Source organism: Budorcas taxicolor, chromosome 3 (genome assembly GCF_023091745.1).
Source record: "Budorcas taxicolor isolate Tak-1 chromosome 3, Takin1.1, whole genome shotgun sequence".
Lineage (NCBI taxonomy): Eukaryota > Metazoa > Chordata > Mammalia > Artiodactyla > Bovidae > Budorcas > Budorcas taxicolor.
The window spans coordinates 81,269,512-81,287,501 of record NC_068912.1 but is presented as its reverse complement, the minus strand read 5'-3'; the positions used below and the strand labels follow the sequence as shown (position 1 = coordinate 81,287,501).

The following is a 17,990-nucleotide window of genomic DNA, read 5'->3' as shown; positions in this document are numbered from 1 at the left end:
GCTGCGATTCATGGGGTCACAAACAGGTGGACACAACTGAGTGACTGAACTGAACTGAACCGAATGCATAGGAGGAAAAGCCTTACAAACCATCAAAGCACCCAAGGTCAATGTAATCCTCTGGGAAATTAGACTGGGAAGGCTTAAAAACATAGAGACATACAAAGAGAAGCTCATTTGACACATTTATGACTAGTTGAATATTAGGCACCATGAACTGCTTATTCACACAAGGACTATGACATTCACTAACCAGGTCTAACATCATGCTGATCCTTACCCAAGTGACCAGGTTATTTGCTATTCTTATCCAAGAATGGTTCAATTAGGAAAAAGGCCCCTCGTTAAGATTAGATAGGGCATTGTGTACTTACAGGGCTTCCCAGGTGGCACTAGTGGTAAAGAATCCACCTGCCAATGCAGGAGACATAAGAGATGTGGGTTCGATCCCAGGCTCAGGAAGATCCCCTGGAGGAGGAAATGGCAACCCACTCCAGCATTCATGCCTGGAGAATCCCATGGACAGAGGAGCCTGGCAGGCTACAGTCCATAGGGTCACAAAGAGTTGGATAAGACTGAAGTGACTTAGCATGCATGCATATTATGTACTTATACTTTTTAGAAGGTCGGTATTTTAAGAGGTCAACATGCTGAAATAAAGATAATTGAGGGGATATTAAATTTGCAGCAAAGTGATTCTAAACCATCTTCATGGACCTATGTTATTAAATGTAAATTCAAATACACACGTGAAACAACAGAACTGACAGCACAAAGCCATAGATTAATGCTCAAGCTCTCCCTGGCCCTAGAGACACATGAAACTTGTATCAGAAACAAGTGGAGATCAGGCTCCACTCGATGACAAGTCCTCCTGGTCCTTGGGTATTAGGATGATAACTCCAGTTATCACTGGGGTCCATTCTAACACAATTACCTGAAAGCTTTCTTTTGGGTCACTGTCCCTTAAAATCACTTGAAAGGAGCTGAAACTGAAACTCCCTGTAAGGAAAGAGCAAATTAGCCAAGGTGGTGATGGTCAGGCTCTCTCGCCCCACGTTTTGCAAATATATCATTATGTAACAGCTGAGCTGACATAGCACTGCGCATGTGCGTCATGATGTACCTGCTTGGCCATGTGCCTCTTTTGTTCTGTAAACTGTACATAAGCCCCACCTGAGAAGCCCCTTTTGCTGGTCCACCGCCATTAGAGAATAAATATATCTGCAGTTCTGAGGGCTCCTGGAGTTTTCTCCCAGCTTCCCCACTCATGCCTTGCCCACCCTGGGTTCAGCAAGCCAGTGTGAGAAGCGAGACAATTGGTGCAGTCGGCAGGATGCCCAGCAGGTAGGGGAGCCTGAGGCTTCAATGGAAGGAAGAGGTCAGTGGGCCACCACACAGCATGTGTTAGCCGGTGGCCACGGTCGTCCCGGCATGGGTCCCAGTGGAAGCTGGGAGGTGGTGGATGGGTCACCGGATAGTATTAAAGAGGCATTACAGGTGCTGAGTTCCTGTTTGCCAAACAAAGCGGCATGTGCTGCTGCCGGCACTGTGGGGTGGCTTTCCTTGATTGCCTTGAAGGCTAATATGGATCGTGCTCTCCATCATGCTTGCTGCACAAGTGCACGAGTTTCAGAGACAAAGGAAGAGCTAGAGCAGTGTCTGCACACGCTGAAGCAAGAGATGCCTGGCCTTGAGGAACCCAGCGCCTTGAACTATGAGGTAATGAGGGTCAGCGACAATGAACGTCATGAGACCATGGGTCCTCGCTTGTTAGCAGGCCCATTGTACAGCAGAAAGTGAAACATGAGCAGTCCATGGCCCCGGGGGACATCCTCAAGGGGCCCCCAAAGTGACTAAGTTCATGACATATTGACCACATACTCAGGTGGAGTTGGTCGAGTTGGGTAAGCAATTTTAGCAAAAGCAAGGGGCACCCAAGGATGTTCCTTCAGATGCCCTTTTCCAGCTTTGAATAGAGCTCAGGCCAAGGTACCTGCCCAAAGAGCCCAAGCAGAGACTGGAGGTCCCGTATAGAACTTGCAGTTCACTGATCACTGGCTAATGTCCAGAGTAATGGCCCTGGTTGACACCACTGTCGAATGCAGCCTTGTTTATGGCAAGCCGGAGCAGTTTCCCAGCCCTAGGGCACACATTGTTGGCTATGGCAGCCAAATGGTTAAGATTTAGGCTGTGTCCTGTGATGTAGGTTTAGAACAGTGTACTGTAAAAGTCGTGTCCTGTGCTGTATGTTGTAGATTTAGGCTGTGTCCTGTGATGTAGGTTTAGAACAGTGTACTATGTGCTGTTGTCATGGCACAGGGGAAAGAGAAAGGGGCAGAAATGAAACACAACCACTCAGAAAACTTGCTCTCAGACATGCTGTATATTATGTGCCCATCTCACATCCTCCTGGTCAACACCAGCTCTGAGCCCAAACCTGATCAGAGGACATGGATGATGAATCCTGACCTACTGAGTCACAGCTAGCCACATCATCACAGTCAGGGGCAGGGATGGAGAATCTTCTTCCAGGGAAGGGGGCGAATCCTGGTTAGGAACACCACTACCAGCCCAGCCCATGGAAGCCCTGAGGGCAGAGTCAGTATAGCAAACCCAGGGCCCTAGTCTCCTGTGTTTGCAGCTAATCACTAATTGGTGCTCTTCCCAGCTGAGCTCAGATTTAGCCTTAGGTTCGACATACTGCCCTAAATAACTTACTCATCAGCCAAAGACAGCACCAGGAATGAAACATTAGCCAGCCCCACAATAGACTAATAGCTGCCAAACCCTGTCATTATGACAATTGTCTGGGGGAGATTCTAAAAATCATAAATTCTCAAGACCACCCCCGAATGTGCCATAAAAGTGACCTTACAATCTATACATTCATTCCTCAGACATAGAATCCAACCCTGTATGTCCACCCACCCCCACTTCACGCTTCACGGAGCAGGCACATGTACGTTTCAACTACTCCCACATATAAGCCGAAAGACCTTGAATACGTAAGGCACTCTCTGCTTCCTTATTCACAAAATGGTCTAACTGTAGCACAGAGGTTAAGATAAAGGTTCTGATGTCAGACTGCCCGGGCTTAAACCTCCCCTTCACCCTTTGGTAATCATATGAAATTACACAAGTTACTGAACTGCCGTTTCTTCATCTGGGAAAGTATCCACTTCACAGAATTGAAGGTGAGGAACATGAGTTGCAGAGAAGAGCGCCTGACACAAGAGTTCTCAAAAACATAGTCGATGGCTTCCCTGGTGACTCAGATGGTAGAGAATCCACCTGCAATGCAGCAGACCCTGGTTTGATTCCTGGGTTGGGAAGATCCTCTGGAGAAGGGATAGGCTACCCGCTCCAGTATTCTTGGGCTTCCCTGGTGGCTCAGATGGTAAAGAATCAGCTGTGGGAGACCTGGATTTGATCCCTGGTTTGGAAAAATCCCCTGGAGGCGGGCATGGCAACCCAATCCAGTATTTTTGCCTGGAGAATCCCCATGGACAGAGGAATCTGGCAGGCTATAGTCCACAGGGTCACAAAGGGTTGGACACAACTGAGCGGCTAAGCACACACAGCATACAATTTTATATTTTTTCCTCTAATACCTGTCTTTCAGAGTTGATATAAGCATTTAATGAGAACATATACACATACATGAGAAGTATCTGGCACATAGGAGGTGCTCAGGAAGTAACAACGTTGCTATCACTATTCAATGTATGTTAAACAATTTTCATAAAGGAGTACATTATTTTCTAATATGGCAAAATATTTAGAGCACAAATATCCTACTTAATTATTCATGCATATGCCATAATGTAGAACATTCTGTGCTGGTGCCAATGAAGTGGGGGTAGGTTTAACCTGTCAATAAGCTTCATCATCTCCCTTCAAACCATCCCTAATAAACACACATCCCTAAGCCATCCCTAAACCATATGTCAGCCCTTACACCCCCTCCAAGCTGATTGCCACCTCAAAGGTCCTTCCATGTTGAAATTCTGGAACACCCCTGGGGGCAACTGAGAGACTATATGAAGGTATATTAAATGCTTCATCCCTCTTTGTAGATGTATACATGAAAGAATCCTAGAATAATTATATCCTTTAACCAGTACCCTCCCCTTACACACACACTCACACATAATAGTCATAGTCAAACTTAGATATTATAAACTGCATCATCTCTCAGTGATTTGTGTTCCCATGTTGGGAAGAGTTAGTTCAGTTGCTCAGTCGTGTCTGACTCTTTGTGACCCCATGAATCGCAGCACACCAGGCCTCCCTGTCCATCAACAACTCCCGGAGTTCACCCAAACTCACGTCCATCGAGTCGGTGATGCCATCCAGCCATCTCATCCTCTGTCGTCCCCTTCTCCTTCTGCCCCAAATCCCTCCCAGCATCAGAGTCTTTTCCGATGAGTGAACTCTTCGCATGAGGTGGCCAAAGTACTGGAGTTTCAGCTTTAGCATCATTCCTTCCAAAGAACACCCAGGGCGGATCTCCTTTAGAACGGACTGGTTGGATCTCCTTGCAGTCCAAGGGACTCTCAAGAGTCTTCTCCAACACCACAGTTTAAAAGCATCAATTCTTTGGCACTCAGCTTTCTTCACAGTCCAACCCTCACATCATGACTACTGGAAAAACCATAGCCTTGACTAGACGGACCTTTGTTGGCAAAGTAATGTCTCTGCTTTTCAATATGCTATCTAGGTTGGTCATCACTTTTCTTCCAAGGAGTAAGCATCTTTTAATTCCATGGCTGCAGTCACCATCTGCAGTGATTTTGGAGCCCCCCAAAATAAAGTCTGACACTGTTTCCACTGTTTCCCTATCTATTTGCCATGAAGTGATGGGACCAGACGCCATGATCTTCGTTTTCTGAATGTTGAGCTTTAAGCCAACTTTTTCACTCTCCTCTTTCACTTTCATCAAGAGGCTTTTTAGTTCCTCTTCACTTTCTGCCGTAAGGGTGGTGCCATCTGCATATTGAGGTTATTGATATTTCTCCCGGCAGTCTTGATTCCATCTTGTGCTTCTTCCAGCCCAGTGTTTCTCATGATGTACTCTGCATAGAAGTTAAATAAGCAGGGTGACAAAAGGAGACAGAATTCTCTTAAAACACTTCAGTGCAAGTAAAGTACCCAGGCAAACACTGCATTCCTTCATCATCATTGTTACTGTTTAGGCTCTAAGTTGTGTCTGACTTTTTGCAACCCCATGGATTGTACCCACCAGGCTCCTCTGTCCATGGGATTTCCCAGGCAAGAAGACTGGAATGGGTTGCCATTTCCTTCCCCAGAGGATCTTCCAAACCCAGGGATCAAACGGGCATCTCCTGTGTTTCCTGCACTGGCAGGCAGATTCTTTACTGGTAAACCACCAGGGACGCCCCATCATAGGCAACCCTAAAATCCTCTCCTGATGTGATTCTGGGGATTATGCTGTTAACGCAAGTTCCTGCACCCGACTACACACAAAGAGACCAAACTGAAACATTGGTGTTTGGAGCAGAGAAAGGTTTATTGCAAGGCCATGCAAAGAGACAAACTGGCTCATGCCCTGAAAAGCCTGGAGTTCTCCAAAGGGTTTCAGCAAAGCATTTTTAAAGGGCAGGTGGGGGGTGGGGGGCGTTGCAGGATAGTGATCAATTTGTGCACAGTTCTCTGAATGGCTGATGGTGAGGCAACAGGGTGGGGTCATGGGGGTTAACTTTATCAGTCCTTAGGCTCCAGGAGGCCTGGGGCTATGAGCTCATAGGCATCAGGTAGTTCTTCCTTTGGGGTGGGGGTGGGGTGTTCACATCTGCAAAACAACTCACGAAATTTGCATCAAATACTATCATCTAGGTACTCCTGAGAGGAGGTAAAACAGGATATTGGAGAAGGAAACGGCAACCCACTTCAGTATTCTTGCCTGGAGAATCCCATGGACAGAGGAGGTTGGCAGGCTACAGTCCATGGGTTCACAAAAAGTCAGACAGGACTTAGCAACTAAACCACCACAAAAATGGAGGATATGGAGGGAGGCCTGTCCAGGGAAGGCTCTTTAAGGTCTTGGTCAGTTAAAATGTTTCAGAACTTTGATTACAAGGTTTGGGCACCAGCCTGCATGAAAAACAAACTGACACCAACCTTTAAACACCAACCTCCAAAAAGGAACAGTCTATACAAACTCCCACCCTGCAAAGGTTCTTGATGCCCAAGATAGGATTACCAATGGTGCCAGCTTACCAGTGATTATGACAGTTTTAGCTCTTTGAAAGTCCCTTTTCCCAGGAACTCCCCCAGACCCAGGCAAAGCTGGACTTTCAGTCACCCTAGCCAAAGCAAAGAAGATGACATAAGGGTCAGCATATACTGATTCTGAGTCCCCTTCTGTTAGGTAGACACAGATATAGAGATCAATAGATCCCTGCATCTCAGGTTCTTGACAAGGAGAGACCTAATTATTTTACAGTTAACAGAATTCTGAAATTTGGGAGTGCCTGCAACTTCACCTTTACAAAGGAAAATCAAGCATTTCTTTGAGCCTAGACTTTTATAAGCTAAAATAAAAATGTTTAAATGAGAAATTTCAGGAATTCAAGTCACTGAGCTATGCTGCCTACCTCTTTCTTCCTGTTTGATCTTTGAAGATTAGCATTCAGTATTTTTCATGACATTTATATTGAGGAAGGAATATAAGATTATTAAAAGCAGAGAAACTCAATATTGGGAACACACATCAAAAGGTCTTCAAGACAAAGAAGGGATCATATGATTTGAAACCAGAGTTACTAGAAGCATGTGTGCTGCACTTCATTTTCTAGTTAACAGCGTAACGTACGTCAAAATATGATTTAAAACACTTCTCACAGCTGAGCTGACATTTGGCGATCCTCAGCCTTCTTTTGCTCTTGAGGATGGGGGTTCAAATCCAAATGAGGTTAACACTTTGTACTGGTACATATTCCTGGTGGATGAGGAAAACAGTCTTTTTGTTTAAGTAAAATGAAAACATCTGTTCCACTCCTTAGGGAAAGAATTGTTTTTTAAAAGGGAGGAGGGGAATTCTTGGTTGTTAAAGCTGGAGATGGCCTCAGTAACTCAACAAATGTTTAATAAAATAGACTCTCAGTTGCCTTGCTCACCTAGGATTATGAAAACTTGTGCATGAGGCATGGTTCACTTCATTTTTCAGGGTGCCATACCCATGTTATCCCCTAACATTGTCTAAAGCCATATGTTAATGTCTATCAGTTAGTTTTTTTTCACACTAAATCAGATAAACTTAGTTCAATAAGTGACTGATCTTTTGCCTTATAACTCATTTTGGTCAATAGTGATGCATTTTGGGTAATAAGCTGTATAAGTTAGCTGTTGCTCCAAAACGAAGACTACAGACTTAATGTGTGTTCAGTTGCTCAGTCGTGTCCAACTCTTTGCAGCCCCATGAACTGTAGCCTGCCAGGCTCCTCTGTCCATAGAATTTTCCAGGCAAGAATACTTGAGTGGGTTGCCTTTTCCAATTCTAGAGGATTGTCTTGACCCAGGGAATAAATCCATGTCTTATGCATCTCATGCACTGGCAGGTGAGTTCTTTACCACTAGTGCCTCCTGGGAAGCCCACAGACTTAATATCTTAAAACAATCCTCATTTATTAGCCTATAGCCCTTTTGGTCAAATCTGGGTACAGCATGACTGAATTGTCTGCTTAGGGTCTAATGAGTATTGATTGTGTTCTGATTTGAAGTTCAGGTCTTCAGCCACGCTTGTGTGTTTTTCCCACAGTTGAGTTGCTTATGGTTGTAGGACTGAGGCCCTGATTCTCTCACTAGCTATCAGCCAGCAGCCACTCTCAGGTCCTAGAAGCTGCCCACATTTCTGGCCATATGGCACCTTCCATTTTCAAAAGAGTCAGCTGAGGATCTCTCTCACATGGAGTCCCTCTCATGCTTTCAACGACTTTGGGAAGAGCCCAGTCCCATTTAAGGGCTCACCAAATTAGGTCAGTCTCTCCAAGGATAATCTGCCTTTCTTAAAGTCAACTATGAAAAATAAATAAATAAATAAATAAAGTCAACTATGCCACAAAATTCAGCTTAATCATAGAAGAAAAACGCATCATATTCACAGTCCTGAGGATTATGCAGGGGGTGGCGATCTGGAGGTTATCTTAGAATTCTGCCTACCATAAGAAATGCACTTCAACATTTCTCTTTTCAATTCTTTGTACTATAGGGTATGGTTTCTTATGTTTTTTACATCACAGGAAGCTATTATTAAATTAATGAATTCCATGGTCCCTGTTCTAACAAAAGTCTATATGCACAGATTTATGCACATAGATACACAGACACATTGTCCACAATTTCAGCCACTCTACCCACACCCCAAGAAGCTGATCCACATAAAAACTCTGTAGATGGAGGCAGAATCAACTAGAGTGATATAAGGGATTCTTGAAGTATTTTAAGCAGAGAATTACATAATTACATGTAAGCTTAAATAAATTACTGTCAAGTTTTATAAAAGGCAGGTCTGGAGACAAAGAATGCAGTATAAAGATGTTCTGTGCTTTGGCAACCGATGGCAAGGCTGTGAGCTCAGGAACTGGTGATATGTTTGAGAAGAAGCTAGAAAAGCAGCTGGTTTTAGTAAGTGATTGAATTAGAGTCATGAAGAGGAAGCAGAGTCAGAGCAAACTTCAAGTTTCCAGCTAGAAAACTGGGTAAAACAAATGGAACAGAAGGCTGGTTAAGAGAATGGAAGGTAATGAATTTATTTTTGGACATTTTGACTTTGAAATGTCTTTGGGACATCTTGGTGAGAACTAGGCAGCTGGGGACACTAGTCTGAGGTCCCAAGGAGAGGGCAAGGATAGCAATAGATTTGAGGTATGAGAATATATGGGGGCTTCCCGGAGGTTCAATGGTAAAGAATCCTTCTGCAATGCAGGAGATGTGAGTTTGATCATTGGGTCGTAAGATCCCCTGGAAGAGGGCATGCAACTCACTCCAGTATTCTTGCCTGGAGAATCCCCATGGACAGAGGAGTCTGGAAGGCTACAGTCTATAGGGTCTCAAAGAGTCTGACACTACTGAAGCAACTTAGCGCATGAGAATATACTAAATTTGATTCTCACAAGACTAAAGTATGATATAAATATCAATGTCTAAAAATTCAGAACAGAGAATGTTTTAATTTTATCTTCTACTTTATCATAATTTCTCCTGGTGGACAAAACATGGTCCACTGGAGAAGGGAATGGCAAACCACTTCAGTATTCTTTCCTTGAGAACTTTCATGAACAGTATGAAAAGGTGAAAAGATAGGACACTGAAAGATGAACTTCCCAGGTCAGTAGATGCCCAATATGCTACTGAATATCAGTGGAGATATCACTCCAGAAAGACTGAAGAGACAGAGCCCAAGCAAAAACACCGCCCAGTTGTGGGTGTGACTGGTGACAGAAGTAAAGTCCAATGTTATAAAGAGCAATATTGCATAGGAACCTGGAATGTCAGGTCCATGAATCAAGACAAATTGGCAGTGGTCAAACAGGAGATGGTAAGAGTGAACATCGACATTTTAGGAATCAGGAAACTAAAATGGACTGAAATGGGTGAATTTAACTCAGAGGATCATTATATCTACTACTGTGAGCAAGAATCTCTTAGAAGAAATGGAGTAGCCATCATAGTTAACAAAAGAGTCTGAAATGCAGTATTTGGATGCAATCTCAAAAATGACAATGTTCTCTGTTGGTTTCCAAGGCAAACCATTCAATATCGCAGTAATCCAAGTCTATGCCCCGACCAGTAACGCTGAAGAAGCTGAAGTTGAATGGTTCTATGAAGACCTACAAAACCTTCTAGAACTAACACCCAAAAAAGTTGTCATTTTCATGACAGGGGACTGGAATGCAAAGTAGGAAGTCAAGAAATACCTGGAGTAACAGGCAAATTTGGCCTTGGAGTACAGAATGAAGCAGGGCAAAAGCTAACAGTTTTGCTAAGAGAATGCACTGGTCATAGCAATTACCCTCTTTCAACAACACCAGAGGAGATTCTACACATATATATCACCGGATGGTCAATACTGAAATCAGATTGATTATATTCTTTGCAGCCAAAGATGGAGAAGCCCTACAGAGTCTGCAAAAATAAGACCAGGAGCTGACTGTGGCTCAGATCATGAACTCCTTATTGCCAAATTCAGACTTAAATTGAAGAAAGTAGGGAAAACCACTAGACCATTCATGTATGACCTAAATCAAATCCCTTATGATTCTACAATGGAAGTGAGAAATAGATTCAAGGGATTAGATCTGATAGAGTGCCTGAAGAACTATGGATGGAGATTCATGACATTGTACAGGAGGCAGTGTACAGACCTTTTGGGGGATGTACAGAAAAAGAAAAATGTAAAAAAGAAAATGCAAAAGAAAAAGAAATGCAAAAAGGAAAAATGGTTGTCTGAGGAGGCCTTATAAATAGCTATGAAAAGATGAGAAGTGAAAGGCAAAGGAGAAAAGGAAAGATATACCCATTTGAGTGCAGAGTTCCAAAGAATAGCAAGGAGAGATAAGAAAGCCTTCTTCAGTGATCAGTGCAAAGAAATAGAGGAAAACAATAGAATGGGAGAGACTGGAGATCTCTTCAAGAAAATGAGAGATACCAAGGGAACATTTCATGCAAAGATGGGCTCAATAAAGGACAGAAATGGTATGGACCTAACAGAAGCAGAAGATATCAAGAAGAGGTAGCAAGAATACACAGAAGAATTATACAAAAAGGATCTTCATGAACCAAATAATCACAATGGTGTGATCACTCACCCAGAGCCAGAAGTCAATGTGAAGTCAATGTGAAGTCAAGTGAGTCTTATGAAGCATCACTTTGAACAAAGCTAGTGGAGGTGATGGAATTCCAGTTGAGCTATTTCAAATCCTAAAAAATGATGCTGTGAAAGTGCTGCACTCAGTATGCCAGCTAATTTGGAAAACTCAGCAGTGGCCACAGGACTGGAAAAGGTCAGTTTTCACTCCAATCCCAAAGAAAGGCAATGCCAAAGAATGCTCAAGCTACTGCACAATTGCACTCATCTCACATGCCAGCAAAGTAATTCTTAAAATTCTCCAAGCCAGGCTTCAACAGTTCGTGAACCATGAACATCCAGATGTTCAAGCTGGATGTTGAACATTCACTGAATCTTGATATTCAATCCAGATGTTCAAGCTGGATTTAGAAAAGGCAGAGGAACCAGAGATCAAATTGCCAACATCCATTGAATCATTGAAAAAGCAAGAGAGTTCCAGAAAAACATCTATTTCTGCTTTGTTGACTACATCAAAGCCCTTGACTGTGTGGATTACAACAAACTGGAAAATTCTTCAAGAGATGAGAATACCAGACCACCTGATCGGCCTCTTGAGAAATCTGTATGCAGATCAAGAAGCAGCAGTTAGAACTGGACATGAAACAACAGACTGGTTCCAAATAGGGAAAGAAGTAAGACAAGGTTGTATATTGCCACTCTGCTTATTTAACTTATATGCAGAGTACATCATGAGAAATGGTGAACTGGAAGACCACAAGCTGGAATCAAGATTGCAGGGAGAAATATCAATAACCTCAGATATGCAGATGACACCACACTTACAGTAGAAAATGAAGAACTAAAAAGCCTCTTGATGAAAGTGAAAGAGGAGAGTGAAAAAGTTGCTTAAAACTCAACATTCAGAAAACGAAGATCATGGCATCTGGTCCCATCACTTCATGGGAAATAGATGGGGAAACAGTGGAAACAGTGACCTACTTTATTTTTGGGGGCTCCAAAATCACTGCAGATGGTGACTGCACCCATGAAATTAAAGGGCGCTTGCTCTTTGGAAGAAAAGTTATGGCCAACCTAGATAGTATATTAAAAAGCAGAGACATTACTTTGCCAACAAGCTATGGTTTTTAGTAGTCATGTATGGATGTGTTCCGACTCAATGCACATGAGTTTGGGTGAATTCTGGGAGTTGGTGATGGACAGGGAGGCCTGGCATGCTGCAATTCACGGGGTCACAAAGAGTCGGACATGACTGAGCGACTGAACTGAACTGATGGATGTGAGAGTTGGACTGTAAAGAAAGCTGAGTGCTGAAGAATTGATGCTTTTGACTGTGGTGTTGGAAAAGACTCTCTTGAGAGTCCTTTGGACAGCAAGGAGATCTAACCAGTCCATCCTAAAGGAAATCAGTCCTGAATATTCATTGGAAGGACTGATGCTGAAGCTGAAACTCCAATATTTTGGCCACTGGATGCGAAGAACTGACTTATTTGAAAAGACCCTGATGCTGGGAAAGATTGAAGGTGAGAGGAGAAGGGGACGATAGAGGATGAGATGGTTGGACGGCATCACTTACTCAATGGACATGAGTCTGAGTAAATTCTAAGAGTTGGTGATGAACAAGGAGGCCTGGTGTGCTGCAGTCCATGGGGCTGCAAAGAGTCAGACAGGACTGAGCCACTGAACTGAACTGAATTTCTCCTAGAACAAAATTTTACACACAGAGTCTGCATTTACTATCACAGATTTCTCCTGTTAAAGCAGAATGAAAGACTGTAGTATCATCGAGGAAACCATTAAAATTCCCTAATTGGTTCCCACTCCTTTTTCATGGAAGCAGATCTTTATTTGCTCCCACCATATGTTGCCAGTGTTCCATAAATGCAAGGGAAAATCTGTCAGGCTTTAAGGAGAGCACCACCAAAATTCAATCTCAGGTCCTAGTTGATGTTTTCATAGGAAAAATTCCTTAATATTCAGTTTTTTAAAACAAAATCAAATCATTTCATTGTGCTAAATGTTAGTAAAGTGAAGATATTATTGGAAATTTCTCAACTACCCTACCTGGACATGAAAATGACTGTGGGAGTCTGCTAAGTGGTCTCCTCTACAATCCATTCTCCACAAAGAAGTTGGAGTAATTTTGTAAATGTAGAGAATAACACTCTCATCCCTAAAGGCATTCAATGATTCCCACTGCTATTCAAATAAAACCCAAACTTCCCTACACGTAGAGCTCCAACCTAATCACATCTCCACCACATTCTCTCAGGCCCTGCCAGTTCCCATTTGAAGCCAAGCTTTTTCCTGACTGAGAACTGTTTTCTTTTCCTGTTCCTTGAACTCTTTGCCCTCAGTATTTCAAATAACTGGCTCCTTCTCGTCCAACCTATCATGTATCATTTCACTGCCCACTCCTGACGGAGGACTTCCCTGACCATTTCTAACCCTTCAGCTCAGTTCAGTCGCTCAGTCGTGTCCGAGTTTTTGCGACCCCATGAATTGCAGAACGCCAGGCCTCCCTGTCCATCACCAACTCCCAGAGTTTACTCAGACTCACGTCCATCGAGTCCGTGATGCCATCCAGCCATCTCATCCTTTGTCGTCCCCTTCTCCTCCTGCCCCCAATCTCTTCCAGCATCAGAGTCTTTTCCAATGAGTCAACTCTTCGCATGAGGTATCCAAAGTACTGGAGTTTCCGCTTTAGCATTATTCCTTCCAAAGAAATCCCAGGGTTGATCTCCTTCAGAATGGACTGGTTGGATCTCCTTGCAGTCCAAGGGACTCTCAAGAGTCTTCTCCAACACCACAGTTCAAAAGCATCAATTCTTTGGCACTCAGCTTTCTTCACAGTCCAACTCTCACATCCATACATGACCACAGGAAAAACCATAGCCTTGACTAGACGGACTTTTGTTGGCAAAGTAATGTCTGTGCTTTTGAATATGCTATCGAGGTTGGAACCCTTAGCTGCTGTTTATTACATTACTGTTTTATTGTCTATAGTATGAACATAAAAGTGAAGTCGCTCAGTCGTGTCCGACTCTTTGCGACCCCGTGGACTGTAGCCTACCAAGCTCCTCTGTCCATGGGATTCTCCAGGCAAGAGTACTGGAGTGGGTTGCCATTTCCTTCTCCAGGGGATCTTCCCGACCCAGGGATCGAACCCAGGTCTCCTGCATTGCAGGCAGATGCTTTAACCTCTGAGCCAACAGGGAAGCCCAAGGTGTGATCTGAAATTATGATTTTTGCTTTGTACACTTGTTTCTGTTTTGTATATCTATTTATTGAATACTGGAGCCGAAAAGGTAGTCACTTCATGTGAACTGTTGCACAGCACATGAGAAGTGTGAAATAAATATCTGTGAAATGAATGAACTAATTAAACTGATGTCCTGTTTTCCACAAAATCAGTAAACAGTAAGAAAAAGTACTCTGAGAAAAGATGCCAGCTTCTGTAGTTGACATGGGCAAATTAGCACCTTTAAGAGGCTCACAGCTGGCTAAAGAAAGCAATGGGCAATTGTGATACAGCCTGATAAATGCTATGCCTGCCTGCTAAATTCTCTTCAGACTTGTCCAACTCTGTGACGCTATGGACTGTAGCCCAACAGGCTCCTCTGTCCACGGGATTTTCCAGGCAAGAATACTCCAGTGGATTTCCATGCCCTCCTGCAGGGGATCTTCTGAACCCAACAATCAAACCCATGTCTCCTGCAGCCCCTGCATTGCAAGTGGATTTTTTTTTTTAACTCGTTGAGCCACCGAGGAAGTCCAATAAATGCTAACAGGGAGGTAAATATAGGGTCCTCTAGGATCGCAAGAAAGGAGTTGTCTTGTATGATTTCATAAAGAATCGTAGGCAAAGGTAAATCTGAACGTGGTAAATATCTAGACAGAAGGAACAGAAAGTGGCAAAACTCAGCAAGAGATGAGAATTTTTAAGTAGTTCATGTTGCATAACATTCTTCCAGAGTAACTGAAGAATTTGATGACATAATAATGTATGCGAAGATACCATGACCGCTGAAGTGCCATATGAAAGTGAAAGTCGCAGAGTCGTGTCCAACTCTTTGTGACCCCATGGACTATACAGTCTATTGAATTCTCCAGGCCAGAATACTGGAGTAGGTAGTCTCTCCCTTCTCCAGGGTATCTTCCCAACCCAGGGATCGAACCCAGGTCTCCCTAACTGCAGGTGAATTCTTTACCAGCTGAGCCACAAGTGCCGTATGTTATTATAAACAAGAGCAGACCAGTATAATATTCAAAGAAAAAGAAAAGATGATTTCGGAGGACTTCTAGTGAAGTCTTCTCTGACTTAAACGCTAGACCCTCTGACTTTTCCCCCTACCCCAACACAATGGATGGATTTAGCAGTCTCACGGGGCGCGGGGACAGAGGGGGCCTTAACAACGGTTCTCATTGGCCTTTCAAACTGAACCTTTTGGACGATTGGCTGTGGAGGTTTCCAGAGGCCACCCCACAACGCTGATTGGATGAGGAGTGGCCAAGTGCCCACCTCCTCTACAGTGCCGTTTAGTCTTGTTGCTTGGCAACCGATTTGCGTCTTCTTGCCCAACCGGCACCCAGTTAGTTACACCTGTGAAGCGGAGACGGTGACTGGTTAAGAACACCCTGAACTTACGCTTCTTACGCCCACTTCACGCACAAGCGGCACGAGTGGTCTCAGGGTTTCATCCACGTTTATCTTCAGGCTGGGCTGTGGGCTGGCGCCGCAAGGACACACCGCAGTGGAGAAAGTGCTCCAGTCTTCCTTCTGAAGTCCTCCTTTAGAAGAGTCAGAGGAGAAAAGAAAGTCGCTGCTACGTGCCCAACTTAGGTCCACCTCTCTTGGGAGTATATATACAGCATTCTGAAGCTCGAGAAAGCAAGTATTTATGTCAGTTAGCTAGGTATAGGAGAGTGACCCATAACCTCAGACACTTGCCTCAGAGCGAACCGTAGTAGTGAGGGGACAGGATCAGAGGATTTTTTGCCTTATCATGTACAGCAGAGCTTACATCTTGCTAAAAAGAGAATTCCAAGAGTTGAAGAACAACAATTATGAGGTGAGTATTGGAGACGTGGAGGTTGTGTTTCATTGGGGTACGAGTTTTTAAAAGCAGTTTAATCTGTGTTTATTCCACAAAGCATAATTGAGTTAAATCTAATTTGCACTACAGACTTGTTTAATGAACCTATTTCAGTATAATAATCTGTTTCATAATAATTATTAGTATTTCATAATAATAGTTAACAGTATTGAACACACTGTGCTGAGTAATTTATGGACTTTAATCCCTGAATGTAACAGTCTATCAGGTAGTAAATAACCATTAGTTATTTAGTTAGTGAATGCAGGGTTGCATTCACTAATTATCAATTGTGCCTGCATGTTCAGTGGCTAAGTTGTGTCCGACTCTTTGCAACCCCATGCACTGCAGCCCACCAGGCTTCTCTGTCCATGAGATTTTTCCAGGCAAGAATACTGGAAAGGGTTGCCATTTCCTTCTCCAGGGGGTCTTTCCCACCCAGGGATGAAACCCAAGGTCTGCTGCGTTGGCAAGTGGATTCTTTACTCGATACCACCTGGGAATTCCCTCAATTATCAACACAATATTGTAAAGTGGGTAGTGTTTTGTTTTACCTACCACAAACCTAAGCCTCAGAAAGCTTTCAGTAAATATCTGGGCTCGGGATTCCATCACAGGGTTTTTTGACTCCCAAATCCCTTGCTCTTAAGTCTTGAGTTCTTTTTCTTCCTGTCTAGTGCACTTTTTGCCAATTGCTGTGACATATAACACATAAGTGTCTTTCCCTTATAATTTTATTTTTAAAATTTTATTTATTATTATTTTTGGTTTGTGCTAGGTCTTCATTGTTTTGCACAGTAATACTTTCTTGTCCCTGCATTGGAATAATGCCTCAAGTGTAGGAAAATTTTATTTTTACATATGAGCATAATTTTAGAGTTGTGTTTTTCTTAATGAAAATTTCTTACTTCATGCCTAGTATAGCATCTGTAGGTTTTTTTTTTTTAAAGCTATGAGGAAATACATGCTTTCCAACTATTCCTTTCTTTTTGAATTTGAATCTTAAATTGTCTATAGAATTACATAAGTCACATATTCCATTCTTGACCTTCCTGTCCCATTTGTGATTTTCATACTAATGATTTACTTAAAATTTACTATTGCATGTATTTTCTGGAATCTACCTTAGCTTCTGTGTAATAAGACAGTATATAATGCCTTCTCAAGTCAAACATTTTTATCAATAAAAGAAAATTTAGAGCTTTTGGAATTCATTGTAACCTAATATCTGACTTCCCAAACTGCAATAAATATTTAATCTTTTTTTCTGCTTTAATTTTTCTTGATGTTTAGGGTATTACTGCCTTTCCTATAAGTGAAGATATGATGCAATGGGATGTTGACATTGAAGGTCTACAGAATACCATTTGGCATGGTTTGTGTTTGGGAAACCAATTTACTTTTTTATAAAAGCCTTTATATTATTAGCCTAATTTCTTTAAGGTTGCACTGTATAAATTTTCTAGAATTCCTAAAGTTTTCACATGTTAATTTTTTCATTGTATGGCTTAATTTTTTGCCATTTGTCAACATGGATGGATATTTTAGGTTTGAATATTTCTTTATGCCCAGTCTTAATGTTATCATGTTTTTAAGAAGCAGACATAGGAAAACATACCAACTGAGAATATCATCTAATAGTCTTCCATGAATTCAGAGAATAACCAACAAAATGCCTGACAGAAAACTCCCACAATTATGTCTCTTTTTTTTTTTCTCTATGATTTTCCCACAGATGTCCATAAGTCAAGTTCTCAAGAAGACTAGGCAACCATAAACTTTAATGACCATGCCCTCCTAGAGTTGCAGGTTAACAAGATACATTTGCTTAGTGAGATAGGGGAGAAAAGCATGTAAGTGGATAATTACAATAAAATGTAACATGTCCTGTTATGAATTTTGAATGGAATACTTAGGAGGCAGTGATTAGTTAATTTTGCTTTGGAGAGTCAGGAACAGCTTCCCAAGGAAGTGACACTTGAATTGGGTCATGAAGAACGTCTGAGAATTCACCAGGTTTAGAATCAGAAGGCGGAGAAGACAATGGCACCCCACTCCAGTAC

At 42.6% G+C, this 17,990-nt stretch overlaps 1 protein-coding gene across 1 annotated transcript in view; it reads left to right on the top strand.

Moving 5' to 3' along the window:
* Nucleotides 1–15,837: 15,837 nt before the first annotated feature.
* UBE2U (ubiquitin conjugating enzyme E2 U) overlaps nucleotides 15,838–17,990 on the top strand; it is a 77,895-nt gene continuing 75,742 nt past the window's right edge. The window contains exons 1-2 of the mRNA XM_052637919.1: nucleotides 15,838–15,903; nucleotides 17,221–17,302. Coding sequence (XP_052493879.1) covers nucleotides 15,838–15,903; nucleotides 17,221–17,302 — 148 coding nt within the window. The remainder of the gene's footprint in view (nucleotides 15,904–17,220; nucleotides 17,303–17,990) is intronic.